Here is a 27,201-nt window from a genome sequence, read left to right as displayed (position 1 = left end):
AGCTGATTGGATGTTTGGTTACCATTTGGATAGGTTAGCCTAAGTCAGTGACCTTTGAAATTTCAGTTAAGGGTCCATTGGCTGTAGCTGTGTGTGTCAGGTTAAAGATCTCAGCAGCTGACATTGCACATAGGGGCAAGGTCGATCCCTGTCTTATTAATGCCATTCCCTCTACCAGAGAAGTTTCTGCTCTTTTTCAAAATCAGTCTACCCATGTGTTTTTCAAATTATATTTATCTTTCTAAAAAGTCAATTGATGGTTTTTAGAATTCACTTTTTTATGTATCACTGCTCTAATCTTTTATATGTTTCTGCTCATGCCAATGTTTTCCAATAATTAAAATATTCATTCTTTTTCTCAGAGGCTTTCATATTTATTTCTGCATAGAGCAACAGCACCTGTAGGTCACCCTTTCTTCATGCTGTGTAGTTAAGATTATTTTGAGCACCTAGTTCTCTGATTCCCACTGCCTGGAAGGCGGTCCTTCACTTCCTTACAGGCAAGGCCCTAACTAGTAATTCAGAAGAAAGAGGCACCAGTGAATGATTGTCCTCTATCTGCCTTGGATTGGCGGGGGGAGTTACAAATAAAGGGGATCTGTGTAAGAATTGTTTTCCATGACCAACTTTGAAGTGAGGTAGTCACAGCACAGACATGGATGGGGAGGAAGAAAAGTGAGAGGTTTACTCATTTGACAGTAATTGGTATTAGCAATGAGTAGTCAGGTATTCAATTTAAGATGATCAGTAAAAGTCCAGCTATCCATTTTTGGAGGATCACAGGCCAAGGCAATCAAGAATATGCATGAGGAAATGAACTCATTTCTAAAAACCAAATTTCTGAAGTTGGTTTAGTTCTATCAACGCAGAATAAATGCGCACACTAGTCTAGCTCTACCTGACAAGAATCTTATTTTTCCTGTTTGAAAAAGATGGAAGTAAATCTTGGTGTGCTCTACTACATATGTTTAGTCTCTGAATTATTTTGGACCATACAACCTGTTCCAACTTTTAAAATAATGATTTAGATTATCCTTAAGTTACTTCAACCTTTTCATTTCTCCCTACAGTTAAGTCTTAAACCCTGAGACAAAGGTGTGGGTGCCTATTTAACAAACAAAAAAAAGAAAGAAAGAAAGAAAGAAAGGAAGGAAGGAAGGAAGGAAGAAAGAAAGAAAAAAGAAAGAAAGAAACCTGGCTGTCAGGTTCTCCTAGCATCACTGTCCCTACTTACTGCAAGGTAATGCTTGGCATACCCCACCTTCTAGCCTAGTGTTGGGCTGCCCTTCTCCTAGCTTCCCTTCCTTATGTAGTCCAATCATTGGGGTTACCTGGTGCTTTTCCTCTATCATTTACAACCCTGACTTCTAAGTCTTCCTCACGATCACCCCCTCCTTCCTTTCTTCATATGTCTCATGGGCATGTACACTCTGGATACCCTCCCACGACCCCCTCCACCTCGCTGGTGTCTCTGGCTCTTATCTATAACTATCTTACTCCACCATGCATAGGAACAGCTATCTCCTTTCCATTTTACCTTACATTCAAATTCACTTTTTGACTTTGTAACTCTTTGAATTCGACTGAGATTCAGATGCAGGACATCCCAGCTATGAAATAGCAATGGCTGTAATGCATATTGAGTGTGTAACATCATATGTAAATAAAGGTGTATGTGCCTTGAAAAAGAAACAAGAAGTGTTCTGGGAGATTGGAAAATTCTTTAAAAACTAATTCCCCAGAGTATTGCTCTGTCTGGCCCTAGGGAGCAAGGGTGGAGCTGGGAAGGCTCCAACTGTCTGAGGTATTTGACCTCTGATCCCCCAGTAGAGGAACTGCTACCTTCCAAAGGCCAAGATGGAGTTTCCTAGCTAATGAGGGACTCTGGGCAGGTTTAGGAAAGAGGGGCCTGAGAGGAAGGTAGCTTACACGTTTTTTCCAGGATTCTTCTCTGATGCAGCTGTAGGGAACTGTGAGGAATACCACATGCCACACCATGGTGACTGTGGAGGCAGCTGCCCCATGGCCAGGAGGAGAAAGTCTACTGGTATGTCAGAGTCTGATCTGCTGGGACTGAGATGGACTGTGGTTCACACTGTGAATTTGTTGGTCTCTGTGGTGATCTGGGCAGAGGACTTTGGCTTCTGAATTTCCTGAGTGTGGATTCCCTTTGGATGAGTGGGCTTTGAAGCCCAAGCAGTGGAAAGCTGTGGAGCTTATACTATCACTCTCTAGGGTACACATACAGGCATTGGTTTTCGTGTGCAGTAGGAAGACAGACTAGAAAACTGAAGGTCTAGTTTCTAGAAGTACTGAGCCTGACATTCTACAGTCAATTTTTGTGTCAATTGTATAAATAGTGTAGATACTGATAGAAAGTAATTGATGGGGATTATGCTTCATCAATACTTATTTTTCTGATACCACCAGCCACAATGGTATGATTCACGGAAATTCAGTTTCAGGGTACAAGTGGACTTTCTGAGAAGCAGAGGGTTCTCAGCTGCGCACAGTACATAGACAGGGCAGATGTCACACCTTGTGACATAATACATCTGGCAGGAAGCAGACATAAATTATTCTACAATATTGTTTTCTTTGTGGGATTCAGTGGGGCTGAATTTGTCTGCAACCACAAGGGGGCAGGAGGGGCTGTAGGGCCATAGGACTACCTTTCTGCTCACATTTTGAGAGAGCTCTAGAGCATGGAACATCTCTGCAAGAGAGATTAGCAGTAGCTAGAAGGCAGAAATAGAACAGTTTAGGGGTAACAGTGCTTTTCATAGTGAAGTCTGTGTTTGTTACACAAACAATCATAATTAACTTGGTCAAGGTCACACTTACCCTGGTAGAATTTCCTTAGTATTTTGATGAAAACTTAAATATTAATTTAAACTTATGTATTTGGCATTTTATCTCCATTCCCTCATTTTTTTCCCACAAATATTGGTTGTGCAATGTTTGTGGTAAGTTCAGGAGTCACATTGTACCAACGTTTATACTATTTCCTCACAGTTCCATAGAAAATAATGAGTTTTCTCATATCATATAGATTTGGAATCAAGTTTCCTGTGATGAGTTGTTAAGAGCTTTGTTTAGATCCTATTTTGCTGGAAATTGAACATCTCTCTCTCTCTCTCTCTCTCTCTCTCTCTCTCTCTCTCTCTCTCTCTCTCTCCATCACATCTTTCAAACAGTGTTGTATACTATGGTGTACAAGGGTAAATGATATTCTACTACAGCAAGTCTGTCGACCTGGAACTGGAGGAATATAATGCACAAAGACATAGAAAGTGGACTTCGGTGTAACCTTAGTGACCCACAGTTCATGGATATGGCCACATAAAAGATAATGCACCAGATATGACTTGCCTGAGAAGACAAAAGAGAAAATAGAGCATGGTCCAGAACTGAACAATAAATCTGAATGTGACAGAGGTCGGTGAGGCATACAAAATGAACTCTTATAGCAGTGGATTAGGATTTTACACAGATAGCAAGAAAAAGAAGTTAAAACCATGTTGTATTCTTGTCATTGATATAAACTTGTACATATTTAGTGCACTAATTCTGATGCCTTTGGACATATTACCTACACACACTCAACTACGTTACCACAAAAAAGAAAGTAAACTGTGTTCTCCACACACTCTCATTCTAGCCATGTTTCTGTGTGTTTACAGTTGGAGACATAAAGAAAGTTGTTTCCAACCCTGGCCACTATGCACTTTCTGAGATGGCTTCAGGGATGTTCTATACTTTCTGAGAAAAACCACACCCTCATACCTGTCCCGAACACCTGACAGCATGTGATGTCCCAAGCTGAACTCTTGCCTCCTCAGGGATAAAATATCTAGTAACCAATCATTTTAAAGGGCATTTTTAAGAACCAATCATGGTCCAGCAACTCTGCTTAACTGCCAATTCTGCTTCTGTAAGGGTATGAATGACCCAAGCTTTGGTTATTCGGGGTCTCCAGATTAATAGAGCTTGGAAGACCCCATCATCATGGATCAATAAAGCATCCCTTGCTGTTTGCCTCAGACTGTACCCTCGGGTCTCACTGGGCACTGGGAAGTAGGACCTAGCCTCCAGGTCTTACACAGTACACAGAATTCATTACTAAGTTTCTTTTAATTTATATATCTGCTTCACATTGTGATTGTAGCCCCCTCCCTCCTCTCCTCCCATACCCTCTCTTCCACCCTTTTCCCTCTATCCCTTCAGAAAAGGCAAAGTGCACATGTGAGCGTGCACATGCGCTCTCACACCCATACCACCACTACAAGTCTCATCAGAACTGAGCCCTCACACATCCCCTGAGGTAGGGCAAGGCAGTCTGGCTAGGGAACATTGATTGAAACTGTCCAACACAGTCAATGTCCTAGACAGCACCTACTCAAATTATTAGTGGACCCATATGATGATCACACTGCCTATGGGTTACATATGTGCAGGGGTCTAGGTCCAGTCTATGTGTGCTCTTTGGTTGGTGCTTCCATCTCTGTAAGTCCACATGGATCTAGGCTAGTTGGCTTTGCTGGTCTCCTTGTAGCATTCTCGAATTCTCATAAAATGACAGAATTGCTATGGAGACATGCAATCTTCTGAGTATAGTTTCCATGCACTTTAGTTTTAAAGGTATCAGAATTCTCATGTTCATTGCAGTTATAGTCATGGTGGCTTAAATTTTAAAATAACGTAAACGGTCACTTCTCGAAGACAAGCTAGGTGGCCCAGGAGGACATTGTGGTGAGTTAAGATAATAGCAGTGCTTAAGGATTATACACACTTGGAAAGGGCTTTCACAGTTGGTGCAGTATTATCAACAGCATGTCGTTACTGCTGACGTGCTGTGCACCTACTCCTTTATCCCATTTGATATAGTTCTAGTCTTATGAACGCGAACTCTTAAAAGGTGCTCAGGATGGTTGGAGATGCAGGTCAGTAGTTACGTAGAAATCTTACTTGTAGCCTTGTTACATACTAGTTTAGTTAATTACAGGAAAAGCTTTATTTAGTCTTTTGTGTAAATGTTCAAGATTCAGCAGACTGTGCATAGCTAGAAACAAGCAATGTTTGTCTATTTAGAGAAACCAAGATAAAGTAATTCACCCATAGATAGATACGTAGATAGATGTGTATGGTTATTCATTATGGTAAATACATAGATGGTCTTCAAAACACCTCAGAGACTTACAGAATATGGCATTTAATTAGAAAGGCCTTTCCTGACAGAGAGACACAGCTGCTTCGGGCGGCACATCCAATATACTTCAATTAAGCTAATGGACGTCTATGAAACAAATGTGGCCAAATAGCCACTGAATCAAACAACTGTTCTTTACTGCTGCTAGCACACTGACTATCTAAATGGTGAACAAGCATGACACTGGGAAACAGATGTCCCACTCTGTAGAGACTAGGTGGGCCGGTTCTTCAAAATTCCTGCTTCATAGAACAAGTCTGTGAGATACTCTGGACTGCTAGGCTATCTCACATTAATTACATTCAATGAATTTCTCTCTCGTATGTAAAGGCATGTAAAGACTTCAAATATGAAATACATTCATAAAGATTCTCTCCTGTGTGAAATCTTTCGTGCCTTTGAAGATGACCATGACATTCAAAGGCTTTACCACAGACATTATATTCATGAATTTTCTGTCCTGTATGAATTCCTTCATGGCTCTGAAGAAAATTGTGATATGCAAATGCTTTACAAGATTAATTACATTCATAAGGCTTCTATCCTATATGAATTCTTTCATGCCTTTGAAGATCCCTGTGCCATGCAAAGGCTTTACCACATTGATTACATTCATAAGGTTTCTCTCTTATATAAATTCTTTTATGCAGTTGAAGAGACCTGTCCCATGCAAAGGCTTTACCACATTGATTACACTCCTAAGGTTTCTCTACTGTATGACTTCTTTCATGCCTTTGAAGAGATGTGTGCCATGGAAACACTTTACCACACTGATTACATTCATAAGGTTTCTCTCCTGTATGAATTCTCTCATGCATTTGAAGAGAACTCTGCCATGCAAAGGCTTTACCACATTGACTACATTCATAACATTTCTCTTCTGTATGAATTCTTTCATGCCTTTGAAGAGACCTGGGCAATGCAAAGACTTTACCACATAGATTACATTCATAAGGTTTCTCTCCTGTATGAATTCTTCCATGCCTTTGAAGACTCCCATGCCATGCAAAGGCTTTACCACATTGATTACATTCATAAGGTTTCTCTCCTGTATGAATTCTTTCATGCACTTGAAGAGAAATTTGCCATGCAAAGGCTTTACCACATTGATTACACTTATAAGGTTTCTCTCCTGTATGAATTCTTTCATGACTTCGAAGATGAGTGTGCCGTGTAAAGGCTTTACCACATTGACTACATTCATAAGGTTTCTCTCCTGTATGAATTATTTTATGCCTGTCAAGAGAACTGTGCTGTGCAAAGACTTTACCACATTTTTGACATTCATAAAGTTCCTTTCCAGTATGAATTTTCTCATGAATTTGAAGAGAACGTTGATGTTCAAAGACCATAAAACATTGTTTACATTCATAGGGTTTCTCTCTAGTTTTTGTTCTTTTATGAATTTGGAGACTACTGTGACTTCCAAAGGTTTCACCATACTGAATATCTTCATATGGTTTCTCTCCAGCAGGAATTATTTCTTGATCTTGAGGATGACTTTGACATGACCATGATTTACCACACTGAGTAAATAAAGAAGGTTTTCCTCTACTGTATCTTCTTTCTTTCCTGCAACGATAATTTGCACATGTTAAAGTTATACCACATTCATTACACTGATTAATTTTTTTATCTCTGTGAATTAATTTTACATTTTGGTCTAATTTTAAAAGTAATCAGATCTCATGATGATGCAAGTTTATTGACTTTCATTTTTCTTCCTTCTTCAAGTTTTATTTTGCCTCTCCTAAGAGGCGTGTGATTTTAAGATCATGTATTGCATGGACCACATTTATAGCATCCTTTTACTATAGAAGAGGGTTTTTCACATGTTGGAAGAGAACTGGGAGAAGTCAGATTTACCACTCTGGTTGCATTAATATTTTTCCTATCATGTCAGTCATACTACAATTGCAAAATGAACCAAGGCAAACAGAGGCAATCCACATTGATAGTACTCATGGAAGCTTTTCTGCAGTGTGAGTTTGTGGATGTATTGCCAATGAATTGGAAAAGCCATTCATTATACACAGTATTACGTTCAGAAAGTCTACACGTTATTGGTACCACTACAAATCTTCTAATTCTTCTGGGTAAGAGAGGGTTATATTGCTTTGTTCAATGTTCCTATGCCAACAGGGCTTGTATCCATAGAAGATTAATGTGCACATCTTCTGCAGTGTCTAAGTAGTATGAGACTAAAGAGATTAGCAGTTGTACAATCTAGCTCACTATGATTCAAATGGTGATATATGTTAACGCATTGTTTTCTTATCTTCTTTCTTAGAGAAATGACTTACAAAAATGAATCAGAGCCGGGCATGGTGGTGCACGCCTTTAATCCCAGCACTAGGGAGGCAGAGGCTGGTGGATCGCTATGAGTTCGAGGCCAGCCTGGTCTACAAATTGAGTGTAGGCCAGCCAAGGCTACACAAAGAAACCCTGTCTCAAAACACCAAAAAAAAAAAAAAAAAAAAAAAAAAAAAAAACCCAAAACAGATACCTGATTTTGAGGTACATGTCTTTGTCAGAATTTAATAATCATCGATACACTTCAAACAGTGCATATTTACACTCTTGCTTTTCTTTACAACTTAAAGGATGCACTAAAAGTAATTCACAGGAATATTCATATCAACTTGCATATGAAAATTACCTTCTAAGTCTTCTAGAAGTATGAAGATTCTCTTCAATGTTATGGTCTTCCAAACTGTAACCTAAAATAGAGGAACCAAAAATGCATAATATATTATTGGAAATTAGGCAAAATTCAAGTTACCCTTCAGTTAACGTCAGACATCTGGCTGATTTACTCATCTAATTCATCCTTATTTTCAGTTGACATTACAATAACAAATAATAGCAATGGAGAAACAGTTGTCACTAGATTTAGAAAGCAACATAAAATTCACAGTCCTACCTATGGCAGTGAGGTTCCTGTAGGTCTCCAGCATCACCTCTCTGTAGAGACTCTTCTGGGCAGGATCCAGCAAGGTCCACTCTTCCTGAGTGAATTTCACGTTCACATCATCATAGGTCACTGCATCCTATAATATCTCATACAGGTGTGCAAGAGAAAGCATGATAGTGATGACAGTGTAGCTGTATCCTTTATTGACAATATATTCATATAATTCTGTGGCTTCCTCCACTAATTTCCTGATACAGATGTTCTAATGTAACCAAGTCATTTTATAAGGATCCTGAAAACTGAGGTCCACTTCTGTCATTCTTCAGCCCTTGAATAGGATATAGCCTTGCAAGATAAACGCCAATCATCAGAGGGATGGAGAGGTAGAGAAACAGTTTAGGAATACTGGGCTCATGTCAGAGAAATTATATAAACAATTCTTAATGATAAAAATGATTTTTAAACTGAGTGTAGTTTTTCATGCTGTTAATCTCAGTAGTCAAGAAGCTGAGACAGGACTATCTCATGATGTGACTGCCAGCCACGTCTATGCAATGAATACCGGGACAGCAAGAGGTCACAGCTTAATACTGAAGTGTTACCCAACACATGAGATAACATTTACAACCTCAAAAAATTAATTAATGACATATATATATAGGTTGTTTGTTTGTTTATTTTTTGTTTTGTTGGAGGCATTGTTTATCTGTGTTAGCCTTGGCACCATGGACTCACATTGCAGACCAGGATGGCCTTAAAAACACAGTAAGCTACTTGCCTCCTGAGTGCTGTGATTTGGGGCGAGGGCCACAATGTCGGGCTTCCAAATATATCTTAGATATAAACGTTAAATGCTGAGAACAGAATTTTTAGAAGAAGCTAGAGAAACCAGGAATTTGAGTTTGTAATCCTGCCGAGGATGTTTCTACTCACAAGCCCCTGCTCCCAATGCTTTGTGTAGATGTAATCAACACAGTGCAGGTAGTCAGAGACCATCACCAAGTCCAGAAAATTACTAAGACGGAAAAGGACCTCACAGGTGGCCACATCTGCTGCTGCTTATCGCAGCCCCAGGGAAGAACCACATCAGTTTCCTCTGCTCAGCTGCCTGTTCCTTCTACTGAGAGCAGTGACTCTGCACTTACCATGTTGTGTCTTCTGACCTCGCCTGAGCTCTCCTCACAGCACCCAGCACAAACACTCAGAGCATATCGCACACAGTCACTCAAGTCCGCTCCTCTACAGAGCAGAAGTTACAGCATGGTACCCAAAAGAACACTCTTTCTCTCTTTCCTGGAGTCCCTGATTGGCCATTGAGTCTTGAGTGACAGGAGCATTTCCCTATGGTTAGTGTGTGCTGAAGGGACACAGCACAGTAGTTCCTGGCACAGGCTTCCATTGCAGGACCAGTGTTTTTTTCTTAGGTGGAGAGATTTGCATTTCAGTAGCACTCCTAGCTGTTCTCCAAGACCCTGCATTTCCACCTTTGCACTCACCCCAGGGGAGAACCAGCCTCTCAGGCCTCCTGAGCTCATATGCCGGCCCCTCCCCCTTTGCCCTTGAGCTCACCAGGTCCCAACTTCTGAGCTTGCCTGAGGTCCCAGCAAAACCCTCAGGCACTTCCCTTCTTCTTCCTGGAATCAGCGTGCACAGCTTGCAAAGCTTTGCCCGTTCTGGAGTGGAGTTATCAGTCTATCCCACAAGTGAAAGGGTACACAAAAGATTCCAAATTACAGAGAGTTTAGGAAACATGATTGTTGTTTTGTGGCTTCATGCTGTGTTCAGGAAAACTGCAGCAACCTTTCACATGATAGATAGGAAACAAACCTGGGAGGACAGCAGGCAAGAGATGATAATCATTTTGGAGGGGTTGGAAAATGGCTCTGTGGTTAAGAGCACTGCCTGCTCTTCCAAAGGACCTGAGTTCAATTCCCAGCAGCCATAAGGTGACTCACAGTCATCTACAGGGCGATCTGGCACCCTCTTCTGGTGGGCAGGCATAGAAGAAGGAGAAACACTGTATACTTAAATAAATCTTTTTTTAAAAAAAAATAGAATCATTTTGAAGCACTAAAACTTGAATCCACACATCATCCTCAGTGGAAAGGTGATTAAAAAGAAAACAAAAACCCACAGTTGTGCTAGGGCAGGGGGTGGGGCTGGGGCAGAGGATGGAGTGGAGGTGTGAAGGGAGGGAGGGGTGGGGATGAGGGCGCCTTCCCCAGCAAGGAGAGAAGAGTCAGTGGGTCTCTGCTGAGCACAGGGCTCTTAGAGGACATAGGGAATCAGCAAGGACAGGGAGTGAGCCAGGCATGATGTTCAAGGTAATGTCTCAGGTGACAGACTAGCAATCATGCTGCTTCCCTGCTGTGACACACAGGTACCCAGGTGCTTTTTAATTACACAAGTTTCAGATAATATGCCAGCAACCCCAGCACATTGGAGGCCAATTCATATCCTTGAATTTGATACCTTGGTTATGTGAGGATCAGAAAGAAAGGGAGGTGTGGCCAGGTGTGGTAGAGCATGCCCTTAATCCCAGCAATCCTGAGGCAGAGGCAGGCCAATTGCTGGGAGTTAGAGACCAGCCTGGTCTATAAAGTGAGTCCATGACAGCCAAGGCTACACAGAAAATCCCTGTTTCAAAAAAACAAAAAGAAAGAATCCACAAACAAACAAAACCACCAAAAATGGGGTTGTGGCTTTGATGGAAGTCATGAAGTCATTTAGCCCTGGGCTATGGAGCCTCAGCATTAATTTTGTAGCCACACCTTGCACCAAACTCTCCCTATACCCGTTAATCCTAATTAGAGTCCTGTTTTGCCAGAATGCATGTCTTTGTACCCTATTCTTGCCTGGTGGCCAGGGAGGCCAGGAGATAGTGTCAGAACGCCTGGGACTAGAGCAACAGATAGTAATGAAGATGCTTTATGAATGTCCCAGAAGTTCTATGATAGCTAACAATCTTCTGTAACTTCTCCCCCAGGAGATCTGGAATCTTCTTGGCCTTTGTAGGCACTTTGTACAAATATATACAGGCAAACACCTGTAATCATAAAATAAAAACAAGGCTTAGAAAAAAAGAAGGAATGGAATTCTCTACAGTGATTTCACAGGCCTCAGTCAGAGCAGCCAGGGCTAGTTAAAATGAACTCTTTCGGGTCCTCTATGAAAGCAAGTGTGTCCTTCTTTTTATAATTTATATATGTTCCTGCATGATTTTTACTCAACAGTGGCCACAGATGTCTCTGTCTTTACATTGCGACCATCTTTAGACGTGGATGTGCTAGTCGAGCATGAGTAGAAATAGGCAGAATTCTATATGGACTTATCTAGAGTCCCTATGGAGTACCCGAGGCTTTCTTTTTGGAGAGAGTTTTCTTAAGTAAGGCTTTAGAACTGGAAAGACCTTTCTTTAATGTGGATCTTTTGAGATGATAATACTCATCTTTAATCCTGGCCACAGCTATGGGTGTCAACTTACATATAAAGAAGATATTGTAGAGGAAAGCTTCCTTTCTTTGCCTGTTTTCATTAGTCTTGGATAGGAAATTTTCATTCCTTTAGTGTCTTTACATCCTAATTTATGGACTTCTGGAGTATACTGAACACCAGATAAGACATTCAGCCTCATGGGTTGAACAAGTTCTGGAATCTTTACGTTTCCTTTGGTAGATAGCCAAGGTTGAACTAGCTGGACCACAGTTGTGAGACATTCACAAAATTTACTTTCAAAATACACAGCATGAGATCCACTCTACCAGTTATGCTCATGTTGAGAACCTTGACATATAAAACTGTGTTTTTCATATGCCCACTGTGGAAGATGTGCTGGGTAGCAATAGTACTTTTGTTGTTGTTTGGTTTTCAACACAGGGCCTCTCTGTGTATCCTTGACTGTCCTGGACTCCCTTTGTAGACCAGGCTGTCCTCGAACTCACAGCAATCTGCCTGCCTCTGCCTCCCAAGTGCTGGGATTAAAGGCATATGCCACCACTGCCCAGCAGCAATATTGTTTGTAAAATCATTATACCCTGATCCACGTCTATTGAAGTATTTACTTGCCTTCAAGACTACACTTTTATAAATATTCATTTGTAAGGGATTATTTTGATTTTAGCAGAAGAAAACCCCTAAAGTAATGGAACCATCTTTGAGCTTTTGGCAAGAGAAAGACATCTCATTTTGTTTGTGGTCTGGTTCCTGCTAAAACTGCTTCCTCTCTCTGTACAAATGCCTCTTAAGTAGCTTCCCTGGGCTCTCTCTAGTGGGAGTTGGCCATATCCTATTCTACCACATCTTCTCTGATTCATCACCTCTTCTTCCACCCAATCATATCACTATCAAGCCTGGGTGCTGCTTCCTTCTCTAAATTCACTTAATCTTCAATTAGGATGAAAGGACTATGTCACCATACCTGGATCTAAGCTTTTCTTTATTTGATACTTGCTCTATCCCTGACTGGCCTTAAACCCATATCTGTTTGCTTCTGTCTCCTGGATTATAGGCATGTTTTGTATTACAACTGGACCACACAGATGTAGAAGACCTTTGGATGTGATCTCTTGCCTGCTGGGTTACATAAACCTAAGAAAGTCTTTGTACGTGATCTCTTACGAGGACAGCCGTGTTCTGAATTAACACTCTTCTGCAGAAGGGGGCATCCCTGGGAAAGGAGGGGTCCTTGGAATCTATGGGGGTGAATCTAGCTGAGACCCGTACCATCAGGTTCTAAGAGCCTGAAGTTGCCAACCTCTATAGCCACATGGGACTTCCAGTGGAGGGAGGGGGACACAAAACCACCCTTAAAGCCTTCCACCCAAAATTTATCTTGCCTACAAAAAGTATAGGGATAAAGATGGATTAGAGAATTAAGAAAGGGCAAGCAAATAATTTGCTACTCTACATAAGACCTACATAAAGGAGAAAGAGCCAATCCCTGACACTATTAATGATACTTTGCTATGCTTGCAGACACGTTTCTAGCATAAGAGTTTTCTGAGAGTCTTCCTCCAGCAACTGATAGAAACAGATGCAGAGACCCAGAGCCAAACAACAGGTAGAGAGCAGGGAATTTGGGGGAAGGTTGGGAAGAAAGATAATGGGATCCTGGGCAGTTGAGGACACCACAAGAAAACCTACAGTCAACTATCTTGAGTCCATGGGGACTCACAGAAACTGAACCATAATCAAAGAGCACACATAGGCTGACTACACATATATAGAAGATGTGCAGTTTGGTGAACATGTGGTCCCCTGACAATGGGAATAGGAGCCATCTTCACTATGCTGTCTGCCTTTGGATCCCCTTTTCCCTATCTGGGCTGCCGCCTTAGGCATCAGTGGGAAAGGATGTTCTTAGTCGTGCTGCAGCTTGAGATGCCTGGGGACGTTGATAGCACTTGTGGGCCTCCCCTTCACTGAGGAGAAGGAGGGCTACTTGGGGAAAGGGGGAATGATGGTGGGACTGGGAGTAGAGGAGGGAAAGGTTAGGCTGTAAAGTGATTTAATTAATTTGTTCATTAATGAGCGGCACAGTCTATAGTCATGGATGCTTGATAGCATGAGAAGGAAGCTGAACAAATGGTTTCAAACTCAACACAGAAGAAACAAAAACATAAAATGGCTCGAGTCTACAGCCACTCAAATCTCATCCCTAAAAAGATATCTAGGTAAACTCCTACTACAAAAGCTCCCCTAAGAAAGCCAATTAAAAAAATAATAATAATAAAATAATTTAAAAAAAAGAAGAGCCGGGCGTGGTGGCACATGCCTTTAATCCTAGCACTTGGGAGGCAGAGGCAGGCGTATTGCTGTGAGTTCGAGGCCAGCCTGTTCTACAAAGCGAGTCCAGGACAACCAAAGCTACACAGAGACCCTGTCTCAAAAATAAAATAAAATAAATAAAAATAAATTAAAAAAAGAAGATAAGTATTTAAAGAAATGACACTAACCAGAGTCATTCTGACTTGATCAATTAAATTCTGATATTGGTCATTATTGACCCACAGTGAAAATGCATTTCAGTCAGCTTCAATGATCCTAACAGTCTGCAATAGCTCATCCACTATTCAGGAGAACAAGCGGGGTGTGGTAGCGCACGCCTTTAATCCCAGCACTCAGGAGGCAGAGGCAGGTGGATCGCTGTGCAGCCTGGTCTACAAAGTGACTCCAGACAACCAAGGCTACACAGAGAAACCCTGTCTCAAAAAACCAAAGAGTACAAAGACTCTTCTGACACTCCAGAAAATCTTTTGATAGCTATATTTTCTAAAATATGGAAACAGGCTATATCTTTACAATATATAATGGCAGAGAATAAACCTTCCCATTCTAATTGAGAGGAAGGTACATATAGTGAGGCAAGATTGGATGGACACAAAATAAATAAATAAATAAATAAATAAATAAGTAAATAAAGCAACTCAAACACCAAATACTCTAGCTTTGTCTCAGATACATGGGGCTTCAGTTTCACAGGGTATAGACGGCCCTATGACTGCAAATTCTCATTTATCACTCAGTTTTGTTACTTTAACTCAGTATAAGGATCTCTCCATGATGTATTTCTCAGAGCTTAGGTATCTCAACATCTTATGGTCTCAAAAAGCAACACGGGCTACATAGCCAAAGCCTGGTGAAATGAAATCTCATAGTTTCCTTACTGGGGCAGTGTCTCTGCAAAACATAAATAGTTGGAGCAACGTTGAACTGAAGTCAAAGAGACAGAATACATTACCTTGAATTGTGCATCATTCTTGTTTTAAAAACCAGTGCAATGGGGGCTGGAGAGATGGCTCAGAGGTTAAGAACACTGGTTGTTCTTCCAAAGGTCTTGGGTTCAATTCCCAGCAACGACATGGTGGCTCACAACCATTGATAATGAGATCTGGTGCCCTCTTCTGCCCTGCAGACAGAATACTGTATAAATAATAAATAATATTGAAAAAAAAAACACACCACTACAGCAGTGGGTGATCCTGCCAACCTTGGTTTCTAAACTGAATGAAATATGCCAGCCATGGACCAGAGTTGCAGCAGGTTTTATATGAAGTGCCTGCTTTGCAATCACTTTGCCTATACTTTCCATTCATTTAAGGTGTAGCAAGAATGGGTGTTGCCCATCTTAGGCTTCCAATGCAGAGTAGGGCTTTCTCTTCACTGGTGCTAAGCTCCTTGAAAATCCCTTCCTCTCTTTCAGGATTTGACTGCCATCTAAAACTACCTAGTTCCGTTTTCTCTATAAACCCACAGACTGCACTTTCTTCTGCCTCATTTGTTGCTTTTTTAGATGGTTCTGTCAGCTCACAGTCCAACATTCTGTAAGGTTAAAAGAGAAACTCAACCTTGAAAATCATAACAAAAACCATGGACAAACATTGTTCCTCGCTTGCTTGCTTACTTGAGCACTCTCTTATATGCAGCCTGATCTCTTATCCAACCCAGGCACACTTGCTAAGGGATACTTCAACCTTACTGGAAGAGCCTGCCACATCACTCATCTATCAATATAATCTCTCACAGACATAGCAATCAGCCATTCTGATGAGGGCATGCCTCATAATTAACATTTTTGCCTGCTTTAATTGGCTTATCTGTAGCTGAAACCTTCTTAAGCCTAGAAGCCTGCTAGCTTTGGCCTCTTGGGGATCAGGAATAGCCCACACTGACCACATGGACACCAAACTCAGGTCAGAGATAGTTTACTGACCATTTAACAATAACTGACTGGTCAAGAACATAGTATGGGTTTGAGGAAGGACACTGTGACCCAGACCATTCACAGAGTAATTCAAAAAAGATAATCAAGAAGAGTCAATTTTATTTCAGGTAAATTGTATCCTACCTAGGCAAGAAAAACTCTATTCCTGCTACATTGTGCCTAGGTGGATAGACAAAGCATTTTAAACTAATTAGATGGGATATAAGGTAGAGGTAGTGGGGATGTTCTAGTGCCCTACTCTTCTCCTGAGAAAGAAACAATGCAGGGTAATATTGCTTAATTCCAACAGAACACACATTTATTTTTATTTTTATTTTTTTTTTTGGTTTTTCGAGACAGGGTATCTCTGTGTAGCCTTGGCTGCCCTGGACTCGCTTTATAGACACATTTATCTTTAACTCAAGCAGAACAAGCATTTATCATCTGTTGTCACTGAATCATGGTATTGTTTCGTGCTTCCTATTGGATGGGATTTCTGGTACCCTGCCAAGGAAGAATAAAATCTCCCCAAAGAACTACTTCTAAACTAGGTCACACCCCCTTTCTTCTATGAACCTTCTTTCTCCCCTACCTCTCGATGGTAGATTAAAAGGAAGATAAAAGGATTTAGGCACCCTAAGTAAAGGAGGTTTTGAAAAATCTAAACCTACAATAGAGTTGGCACTGGAGCTCACAGAGTAGCTCCAGTTGAACAAATCTCCCAACCTGTGAGATCCCTGTCAGCAGCAACTACAACTGATGCTTTGGGTGCTGTTACCTTTTCCATGGCTTCAGCTTCTCAGTTTCTCCAGGGGTGTGATCGCTCATCCCAGCACTGCGGAGATTTAGGCACAGCAGCTCTGCAGTCCTGGGGTATTGCTGTCTGGAGGTGTGGAGAGGCCAACACCACAAGCTGAAGATCTGAGAACCCTTCTCATGGAACACACGCAGGTGGCACCCAGGTGAGCAGAAGATGTAAAAAGGGGGCAGCCAGGGAATGATGTAGGGGGATTCCAGGGCCAAAACTTGAAACAGCCCTGCCTGGCTGCTGCAGATCCTCAGAAGTGAACCTGATAACTTTCTGGCAAAGTTTACATAGTTCACAAAAAAGGTCCATGGCAGAGAAGGGTTTACCTGTGGCTTGATTCTGCATGAATAATATGAACAGATATATGCTTCAGCTAACTGCTATTAAAATCCAAAGAATTCACCAGATATTTACAGAACATTCTACACAAACACAGAAGAGTTTGCCTTCTTCTCAAAAACAAATGGAAATATCTCCAAATTGAACACATACTCAAACACCGTGAAAGTCTTAAAAGGTACATGGTAATTGAAACAACCCCTGCATTCTGTCTGACCAGCATAGACTAAAGCTACACATCATCAACAACAGAAACAAAGGAAGTTTTTAAAACTCATGGAAACTAAATAACTCTCCCCAGAGTGAAAATGGGTCAAGACAGAAATAAAGAAAGATATTAAAGACCTTGTAGAATTCAAGCAAATGAATGCACATCATATGTAAACCTATAGTACACCATAAAAGTGATGATAAAAGGATAGTTGTTAGACCCCTATTCGTCACCATGCACAAAACTCAAGTCCAAGTGGATTAAAGACCTCAACCTAAAACCACAGACATTAACCCAGTTAGAGGAAAAATTGGGGAAGAGTCTGGAACACATAGGCACAGGAGACAACTTCCTGAACAGAACACCAACAGCCCAGGCCTTAACGTCAATAATTAATAAATGGGACCTCATGAGGCTGAGAAGCTTCTGTAAGGCAGGTGACACTGTCAAGAGAACAAAGCGACAGCCTACAGGCTGGGAAAAGATCTTCACCAACCCTTCATCTGACAAAGGTCTAATATCCAAAATATATAAAGAACTCAAGAAATTAAACACCACCAAACTGAATAACCCAATAGAGAAATGAGGCGCAGAACTAAATAGAGAATTCTCAACAAAGGAATATCAAATGGCTGAGAAACACTTAAAGAAATTCTCGACCACCTTAGTCATCAGAGAAATGCAAATCAAAACGACACTGAGATTCCATCTTACACCCATCAGAATGGCTAAGATCAATAACTCAACTGACACCACATGCTAGCGAGGGTGTGGAGAAAGAGGAACACTCCTTCATTGCTGGGGGGAATGCAAACTAGTACAACCACTTTGGAAAGCTATCTGGCGCTTTCTCAGAAAAATGGGAATAGGGCTTCCTCAAGACCCAGCTATCCCACTCCTTGGAATATACCCAGAAGATGCACTACCACACAACAGGGATATATGCTCAACCATGTTCATATCTGCCTTATTCATAATAGCCAGAACTTGGACACAACCTATGTGTCCCTCAGTAGAAGAATGGATAAAGAAACTGTGGTACATCTACACTACGGAATACTACTCAGCTATTAAAAACAAGGAATTTCCAAAATTTGTGGACAAATGGATTGAACTAGAAATTGTCATAATGAGTGTGTTTACACAGAAGCAAAAAGAGCTAAATGGTATATACTCACTTATATCGAGACACTAGTCCAAGGTGTACGTCCCCATGAAAAACTGTACCTACCAGGAAAGTAGGTAAGAGGGGAGGACATCCTATTGAGACTTTAGGTGTGAGAAGCCTGGGAGAATGAGGAAATAGAAGGATCCAGCGGGTCCTGGAAAACTACAGGCGAGTCTGGGCTCTGGGGTCCTCCACAAACTATGGCAACAGCCAAGGAAAATATAGACAGTAAACCTCGAACCCCTACCCAGACTAGCCGATGGACAGGACATTCTCAACTGTTGAGTGGAGAAGGAGATCTAACTTTCACACAAACTCTGGTGCCCCATATTTGAACATGTCCATTGGATGGAGATGCCTGGTGGCACGCAGAGGAAGGATAATAGGTCACCAAGGAGAGACTTGATACCCTATGAGCATATACAGGGGGAAGAGGTCCCCCTCAGACACAGACATAGGGGAGGGGAATAGGGGGGAAGTGGGAGGAAGGGAGGAATGGGAGGATACAAGGGATGGGCTAACAACTGAGATGTAATATGAATAAATTAATTAATAAAAAAAGAAAAAAAAGGATAGTTGACAGCACTAAGTGCATACATAACATATACAGGAATTTCTTACTAAGCACTTACCAGCACATATAAAAGTCTAGAACAAAATGAAGGAAGCACAACTAAAAGTAGTAGACAGGAAGAAACTATTGAATTAGGGCTGAAATCAAAAAAAAAAAAAAAACAAAGAGAACAATGGAAGGATTTATAAAACACAGAGTTGGTTCACTGAGAAAAATCAACAAAATGGACAACCCTTATTGAAATAACTAAAAGACAGGGAAGGAATAGTCACATTTACCAAAAAAAAAAAAAAAAAAAAAAAAAAAAAAAAAGAATAAAATGAGCAGGGTGCCATACAATGGGAAAATCTCCAAAATCATAAGGACATACTTTTAAATACCCGTATTGCACCTAATAGAAAAATCTAAACAAAATGAATAATTTTCTTGATAGGTACCTACTGGTCTGCTGTATTTTGATGCTAACTAATATAAGACCATCACATCTGGGCAGGGCAAATGGTATAGACATGGCTAAGGGTCTAGGGCTTGGGAAGACAGAGAGAATCTTGGGATGAAGACAGATCTGAGGACAAGGGAGAGAAGGAGGTCTCACCGGAATGGGTTAGGTGGAGGAGAAGCACATGGCCAGCATGGATGGAGGATTTGGCCCTGATGAAGAACATTAGCAAGTATGTGGGATTCTGGATGTGAGGTAGCTTGATAGAAATTATTAGAATTAAATGCTGTGGGACTGGGACAGGTATCCCATACCTGCCCCACTAAGGGAAGTAGTTTAGAGAATTAATATCTGCCCTGCCCTAAGTTAACTATGGCTATTTTAAAATACAACAGGTGTTTGTGTCCTGACTTATTGCTAGCGGGTTATACTGTTGTAATAATAATAGGTATAGGCCTAATAATGTTAATTGCTTACAGGTAAACCTAACAACAACATGTAGCACTACCAAAGTTAAATCCAGATGACATAACAATTTGCCATAAGTAGACCTCTAACACCTAGTGACATGAAAGAATTCATTAAAAGACTCCAACAAAAGAAATGCAGGACTGGGACTGGAGAGATGGCTCAGAGGTTAAGAGCACCGTCTACTCTTCCAAAGGTCCCGAGTTCAATTCCCAGCAACCACATGGTGGCTTACAACCACCTGTAATGAGATCTCGTGTCTTCTTGTGGTGGGCAGGATACAAGTGAGCAGAATACTGTATAAATAATAAATAAATCTCTTTATATATATAAAGAAAGAAATGCAGACTGGACGCTTTTAGTGCATAATTCAACGAGACTTTCAAAGAAGACTTAGTTTCAATACTGCTCAAAGTACTCTACAAAATAGAAACAGAAGGAAAGTTACCCAGTTCATTTTATGAGGCCACAATACCTTCTTGACACATGAAGGATATAAAGACTCAACAAAGAAGATTTACAGACCAAATTTGTTCATGAACATTGAAGCAAAAATACTCAATAAAATAAATGTAAACTTAATCCAAGAACATATCAAAAAGATAACCCACAATGGTTGACGAAGTTTCATCCCATTGATGCAGGAATGGCTCATGACAGGAAAACCAGTCATGGTAAAATAAATAAACTGACATAGGGAAAAACATCACAAGGTCATCTTATTAGATAATAAGCAAGCCCTTCACAAAAATTCAACAACAATTCATGATAAAAGTCTTGGAGAGATTACAAATGCAAGGGACATACCTATACATATTAAACACAATTTACACAAGTCTATAGCAACACCAACTTAAATGGAGAGAACCTCAAAGCAATTCCACTAAAATCTGAATAAAGAGAAGTCTGTCCTCTTTCTCCATTTCTACTTAATATAACACTTGATGTCCAACCTAACCAATATGGCAACTAAAAGTGATCAAGAGGGTGGAATTTGGAAAGGAAGCATTCAATGTATCCTAATTGGCAGATGATACTATAGTATATATAAGTGACACCAAAAACTCTAGTACCAAACTTGTACTGTGCAATGTTAGCCGCTCAGATCAGACAGACACCAACAACCAGTAGCCTAAGTCTCAAATGTCTGAGCTGACTTACCTGTGTCAATGAGGATTGCACATAATTGCATAGGAGAGTCGATTAAAAAGAAATTTAATATTCGGTGGTTAAAACTAACCTACCCAAAATGTTTACCCACCGATCTGGTCTCTTTCCATTCACATGCATGAGTTAATCCATGCAGGGAGATGACATCATAATTCACCTTGCCTCAATCAGGTCTTTCTTCATAGTATTGACTCTTGCAGCTGACTGCCCTAAACATTAGTCTGTGAGCTAGTTACGGCCTGTCCTGCTTCACTCTGCAGTGTAAAAGTAAACTGTGCATCCTGTTCTGTTCTGAAGACAGAAGCCATGATCCACATGAAAATCTTATTCCTGATACGGAAATGGACGGTTCACTACATGACTAAAGTGAGTATTTTTAAACTCTGCTGTGGTACAATCCTTAATTAAAGAACTTAAGAAGTTTAGTCAAGAAGAAACCAAGGCCATTTCTCTGGGAAGCAACAGACAGGCTTCAAGGCCGCCTGAGTTAGCCTACTTTATCAGAAAGACTTTTCTCAAAGACATTAGATGCAGCTGTCCTAGAATTAATATGCATACATACATACATATAATACACACACACATAATACAAAACTAACTAATAAAAAATCTCTGTAATGACAGCTAAAAACAGATTTTGCATTCTACATGCTGCTGCCATTAAGTTTCTTTAAATTTACTCCCCAGGTTATGTTTTGAACAACTTAAATATGGACTGGACACAGCAAGCCTAGCCACTTAAGACATTCGCCCAGCAATGACAGTGACAGCAGTATTTTTAAGGACCCAGTGCCTTCAAACATCAGTGACAGAGTCCTAAGTGGAAGGTTCCAGAGGATGAGAAAGAAAGGAGAAGTAGAAGATAGAAAGTACAAAGGCTGAGGTGAGGAGGTTTTGCACAAGCTATGTCTCATATCAAGTAAGGTTTTAAAGAATTGCATCTTGTATCCTAGCATCCTGACTTCTAACAGGCCAGTTAGCATACTGTTTTTCTGTGGGGTGTGTTATAGACAATCCTCCTTCAGCTAAATTCTAGCTGAGCTTTTTAAATTTCTATGAATTGCTGCATCCTTCACATCATCAATTCTACTTTTCTCCATCAAAGCTTAAGACGGGCCAAATGTGGCCACATCTGGCCTTTGCTGACCACACAGCCTCAGGGAGGACCCACCACACCAGCTCCTGTAGCCCACTTTTCTGATGTTCCGCAATGTGGGTGTTCAGTTGTCATCTACCTGGTCTGTTAGAGCCCACTTCTTTCTCCAACCCTGCCCCCTGCAAGGAAAGCCTCTGCACATTCTTAGCATTCCTTGAGATGCTCCAAGCCCCTCCCCTGGGGCCAAGGGCTTCCCTAGTACAGCAGGTGGCCAATACTTAATCTTCCTTCACCTGCAATCCTAGTTGCCACGGGAGGGGGGGGGCTGAGGAGGGCGGGTGGGGGAGGGCGGGTCCAGCGGGGCGATTTCCTCAGGCTTTGTATACTGAGGCTCCTGAACTAGCCAAGGAATTTCACTTCCTAAGTAAACTTGCCCGGTTTACTTTTTGTTGTTGTTGTTTTTTGTTTTTCGAGACAGGGTTTCTCTGTGTAGCCTTGGTTGTCCTGGACTCACTTTGTAGACCAGGCTGCCCTCAAACTCACAGAGATCCACCTGCCTCCGTTTTACTGTCAATCTGGCCCCATTGGCTTATTTCACCTGTGGAGATAACCCATCAGTCAGCAGTGACCCTGAGCTCACCATGTTGCCACTTTGGCGCTTGCCTGAGCTTCCCTCACAGCACTCAGCAGCAGTGCTCAAAGCACAGCACACAGACCCATTAAAGAAAGCTCAGCTAGAGAGCTGCACTTGTGCGTGGCAGCCAGAAGAAAGAGCCTCATCTTCATATTGGCTGGTCTGCCTGGAGGCTCTGATTGGCCAGCAAGTCTCCAGGGACATGAGCACCTCCCTTAGAATTACAGTGTCCTGAAAGGACACAGCACAATAGCTCATGGCCCAGGCTTCTGGTCCATTTGCAGAACTGCAGAGATCGGCATTTCAGCAGCACGTGTGCGTATTCTCCAATAGCCTACTGGTCTGTCTCCCCACACAGCCCCACCACTCCAGCTAGCTCTCCACAGCAGCCTGCTCCTCCCGTTTGTGGGCAGTGACCCTCCACTCACCATGTCGGGACTTCGGAACTTGCTGAAGCTTCTCTCACAACACCCAGCAGCAGAGGTCAGAGCACACCACGCGGAACCACCCAAGCCTGTGCAGCTCTTCAGCAAGGCTCCCGGAAGAACCCGCCTCCGCATCTCTGCCTGGAGGCTCTGATTGGCCACTTCATGTTGACTGACATATACACTGACCATACTAAAGAAGTTTAGTACTGGAAAATACGTTAATATCACAGGAAATTAGAATAATCAAGAATGTGTACAATATCTATGAAAGGATAAAGGGGATGGAGAGAAAAAGCCTAAAACAAAAGCAGAAACATACACAAGTTTTTGACAAAAGACCTAAGTGTCGCGAGCAGAGAGTTTACACTCAGAATCCGGAATAAAGGAGGCAGGCCAAGAGCAAGCGGTACGTTTTAGCAAGAGAGATTTATTAGCAATACAAAGACAACTACAGCAAAAGGCGGCAGCTAAGGCTCCTAGGCCAAGCCACCAATACCATTCCATTATACTCTTAAAATTATCTTAATTCCAATAGGAGTAGCATTTAGCATCTTATAATATCAATGTTCTAGGAGCTTATGCCATTAGGGTATACGACCTGATATCGCGATTTTCTGTCGAACAGGTTCGCTGCTGCGACTTAAATCAGTTCTCTGGTTGTTATCTGACAGCATGTCTCTCTGCTCGGTTTGGGAGAGAGCAGCATTTCAGGTAGTCATGGTGACAGCGAGAGAGCTGGCTGCTTCTTCTCAGGGTTTTTATACTTAACTTAACCTTATCCTCTCTAATTCACACATATAGCTTTCTGCGTCACTCTTATCACCAACTTGCAGTCATGGCTGCTCTTAGGTCAGAATTTACTACTAAGGTTTGTTTTTGTTTTTTGGTTTTTTTTTTTTTTTTTGGTTTTTCGAGACAGGGTCTCTCTGTGTAGCCTTGGCTGTTCTGGACTCACTTTGTAGACCAGGCTGGCCTGGAACTCAAAGCGATCCGCCTGCCTCTGCCTCCCGAGTGCTGGGATTAAAGGCGTGCACCACCACGCCCATCTTGTATTTTAAAAAATTAACTATATTGACTGTGAAAACAATTTCTTTCTTAGTTACCTTTTCATTGCTGTGAAGAAGCACCATGAACAAGGCAACCATATTTTAAAAGTAACATTTAATTGAGGGTTTTTTATGGTGTTAGACTTTTAGTCCATTACCAACATAGTAGGAAGCACAACAGTGTCCAGGCAGACATGGTAATGGAGGAGCTGTACACTATGTAACTAGATCCACAGGGAGCCAGGAGGGGACTCCACAGTAGGCAGAAACTGAGGTTTTTGGTTTGCTTTTTGTTTTTTGGTTTGTTTTATTTATTTTTTTTCAAGGCAAGGGTTCTCTGTATAGCCTTGGCTGTCCTGGACTCATTCTGTAGACCAGGCTGGCCTTGAACTCACAGACATCCACCTGCCACTGCCTACCAAGTGCTGGGATTAAAGGCGTGTGCCATCATGCCCAGCAAAACCTGATTTTAGAGATCTCTTCGTTCACATCAACAATAAGATACTTCCTACTTTTCAGAATTTTAGCGACAGTAGCTGATTGCCTACCCCATTTACCCTTGTGGAATAGATAATAAATTATTCCTTCTAATCTGATCTGAAGACAGAAAAACCATGCTCCTTATGCAGATTCTTTTCCTCTGACTGCAATGGATAGTTGACTACAGGACTCAAATGGTTAATTTTAAAATGTTTTCATGATACAGTCTTTATTTGTTTGTTTTGGAGGTTTTTGTTTTGTTTTTGGTTTTTGTTTTGTTTTGGTTTGTTTTGGTTTGGTTTTTTTGGTTTTTCAAGACAGGGTCTCTCTGTGTAGCCTTGGCTGTCCTGGATTCGCTTTGTAGACAAGGCTGGCCTCGAACTCACAGCAATCTGCCTGCCTCTGCCTCCTGAGTGCTGGGATTAAAGGCGTGCGCCACCACGCCCAGTTCATGATACAGTCTTTAAATTTAAGGATTTACATGGTTTCATCAAGGAGACAGCAAGGTCGCTGCCATGGAGGGCAACAGATTAGGAAAGAAACAACATGAGTAAACATTATTTCAGAAACATTTTTCTAAAAAGCTAGAGGTGCAGATGTTCTAGAATTAACAAGCCTTCGTAGGGAGAAATCACTCTATCTATTTAGGAGATTAAAAAAAAAAACTTCTTTAATGATAGTGTGAAACCATATCTTGCTATTGCAAAAAAAGACACCAGACTAGAAGAGATGTTGCATTTCACATATGCTGTTAATGTTAGATGTTTTTTAGGATGGGGTTCTAGATTATGCTTTGAACAATTTAATAGAGAGTAATAAGATCTCATGATACTATCACTTTATTGACTTTCATTTTTCTCCTGTCTTCATGTATTATTTTGTATCTTTGAATAGCCCTGTGATTGTAAGTTCATGTATTGCATGGACCACATTTATAGCACCTTTTACTATAGAAGAGGTTTTTCACATATTGGAAGAGAACTGGGAGAAGTCAGATTTACCACTCTGATTACATTAAAAATTTTCCTATCATGTCAGTCATACTACAATTGCAAAGTGAACCGAGGAAAACAGAGGCAATCCACATTGATAGTACTCATGGAAGCTTTTCTGCAGTGTGAGTTTGTGGATATATTGCCAATAAAATTGGAAAAGCCGTTAATTTTAAACACATATTACATTCAGAAATTCTACAAGTTATAGGTACTACTACAAGTATTCTAACTCTTCTGAGGAAGAGGGGGTTAAATTGGTTTTTTTCAACGTTCCTATGCCGATAGTGCCTGTATCCATTGTGATAAATGACATATCTATTAAGGAAGATTACAAATGAAACGGTTTACCCTGCATTCACAGTCTCACTTTTTGTTTTTTTCAGTGAAACACTGCATAGGGATTAGAGTTTCTACACAACAACATTCTTCACTTTCATAAATTGTCCCTCTCACTAAACTTAACAACATTACTGCAAATATATTATGAACACACAGCTTTATGATGGACTACGTGTTTATTAGAATGTTTTGGACATAGACTTATCGCCTACTTAATGTGGATATCTTCTGCATGATCTAAATGCTGTGAGACAGAGACTAGCAGTTCTATAGTCTAGCTCACTATAATTCAAATGGTGATATCTGTTAATGCATTGTTTTCTTATCTTCTTTTTTAGAGAAATGTCTTACAAAAAATAAATCAGCTACCTGATTTTGAAGTACATGGTTTTGTCAGAATTTAATAATCATTGATACACTTCAAACAGTGCATATTTCCACTCTTGCTCTCTTTAGAACTTAAAGGATGCACTAAAAGTAATGCAGAGGCATATTCGTACCAACTTGCACATGAAAATTACCTTCTAGATCTTCTAGAACTTTCAAGATTCTCTTCAATCTTATGATTTTCCCAATTGTAACCTAAATTAGAGTATGAGAAAATGCATGATATATTATTGGAAAGTAGGCAAAATTCAAGTAACTTTTTAGTAAAAATGAGATTTACTCATCTCATTCATCCTCATTTTCAGTTGACATTACAATAACAAATACCAACAACGGAGAAAGAGTTACTGCTACATTTTTAAAGCAACATAAAATTCACAGTCCTACCTATGTCAGTGAGGTTCCTGAAGGTCTCCAGCATCACCTCTCTGTAGAGACTCTTCTGGGCAGGATCCAGCAAAGCCCACTCTTGCTGAGTGAATTTCACATTCACATCATCATAGGTCAATGCATCATATAATATCTCATACAGGGGTGCAAGAGAAAGCATGATAGTGATAACAGTGTAAGCTGTATCCTTTATTGACAATATATTCATATAATTCTGTGGCTTCCTACATTTATTTCCTGATACAGATATTCTAATGTAACCAAGTCATTTTAAAAGGATCCTGAATACAGAGGTCCACATCTGTCATTCCTCAGCCCTTGAATAGTGTATAGGCTTGCAAGATAAATGCCAATCAACAGAGAAGAGGGGAGGGAGGTAGAAAAACAATTTAGGAATACTGGGC

The 27,201-nt window shown here is 40.9% G+C and overlaps 3 protein-coding genes across 4 annotated transcripts in view; 1 reads left to right on the top strand and 2 right to left on the bottom strand.

Annotated features, from left to right (window-relative positions):
* The window catches only part of LOC311587537 (uncharacterized protein), a 494,998-nt gene that overhangs the window by 432,633 nt on the left and 35,164 nt on the right, over positions 1-27,201 (bottom strand). The gene's annotated exons all lie outside the window — the stretch shown is intronic.
* LOC311587552 (uncharacterized protein) overlaps positions 3,295-27,201 on the bottom strand; it is a 28,185-nt gene continuing 4,278 nt past the window's right edge. Inside the window, exons 2-6 of one of the 2 annotated variants that reach the window (XM_084764512.1) lie at positions 23,759-23,899; positions 23,161-23,350; positions 8,133-8,259; positions 7,869-7,929; positions 3,295-6,781 (exon numbers count right to left, since the gene is read on the bottom strand). In XM_084764512.1, coding sequence (XP_084620638.1) covers positions 5,908-6,781; positions 7,869-7,929; positions 8,133-8,259; positions 23,161-23,349 — 1,251 coding nt within the window. In that variant the 5' untranslated portion in view covers position 23,350; positions 23,759-23,899 and the 3' untranslated portion in view covers positions 3,295-5,907. Of the gene's footprint in view, positions 6,782-7,868; positions 7,930-8,132; positions 8,260-23,160; positions 23,351-23,758; positions 23,900-26,541; positions 26,712-27,201 lie in introns of those variants that run through there. The other variant, XM_084764513.1, reaches the window with a different exon arrangement.
* LOC311587553 (uncharacterized protein) overlaps positions 8,151-27,201 on the top strand; it is a 125,627-nt gene continuing 106,576 nt past the window's right edge. Inside the window, exon 1 of the mRNA XM_084764514.1 lies at positions 8,151-8,206. The gene's annotated coding sequence lies outside the window, so the exon portion shown is untranslated. The remainder of the gene's footprint in view (positions 8,207-27,201) is intronic.

Source organism: Acomys minous, assembly GCF_964271855.1.
Source record: "Acomys minous genome assembly, chromosome: 16".
NCBI lineage: Eukaryota > Metazoa > Chordata > Mammalia > Rodentia > Muridae > Acomys > Acomys minous.
Note: the sequence above shows the minus strand (reverse complement) of the source record. Positions and strands in the feature narration are given on the sequence as shown.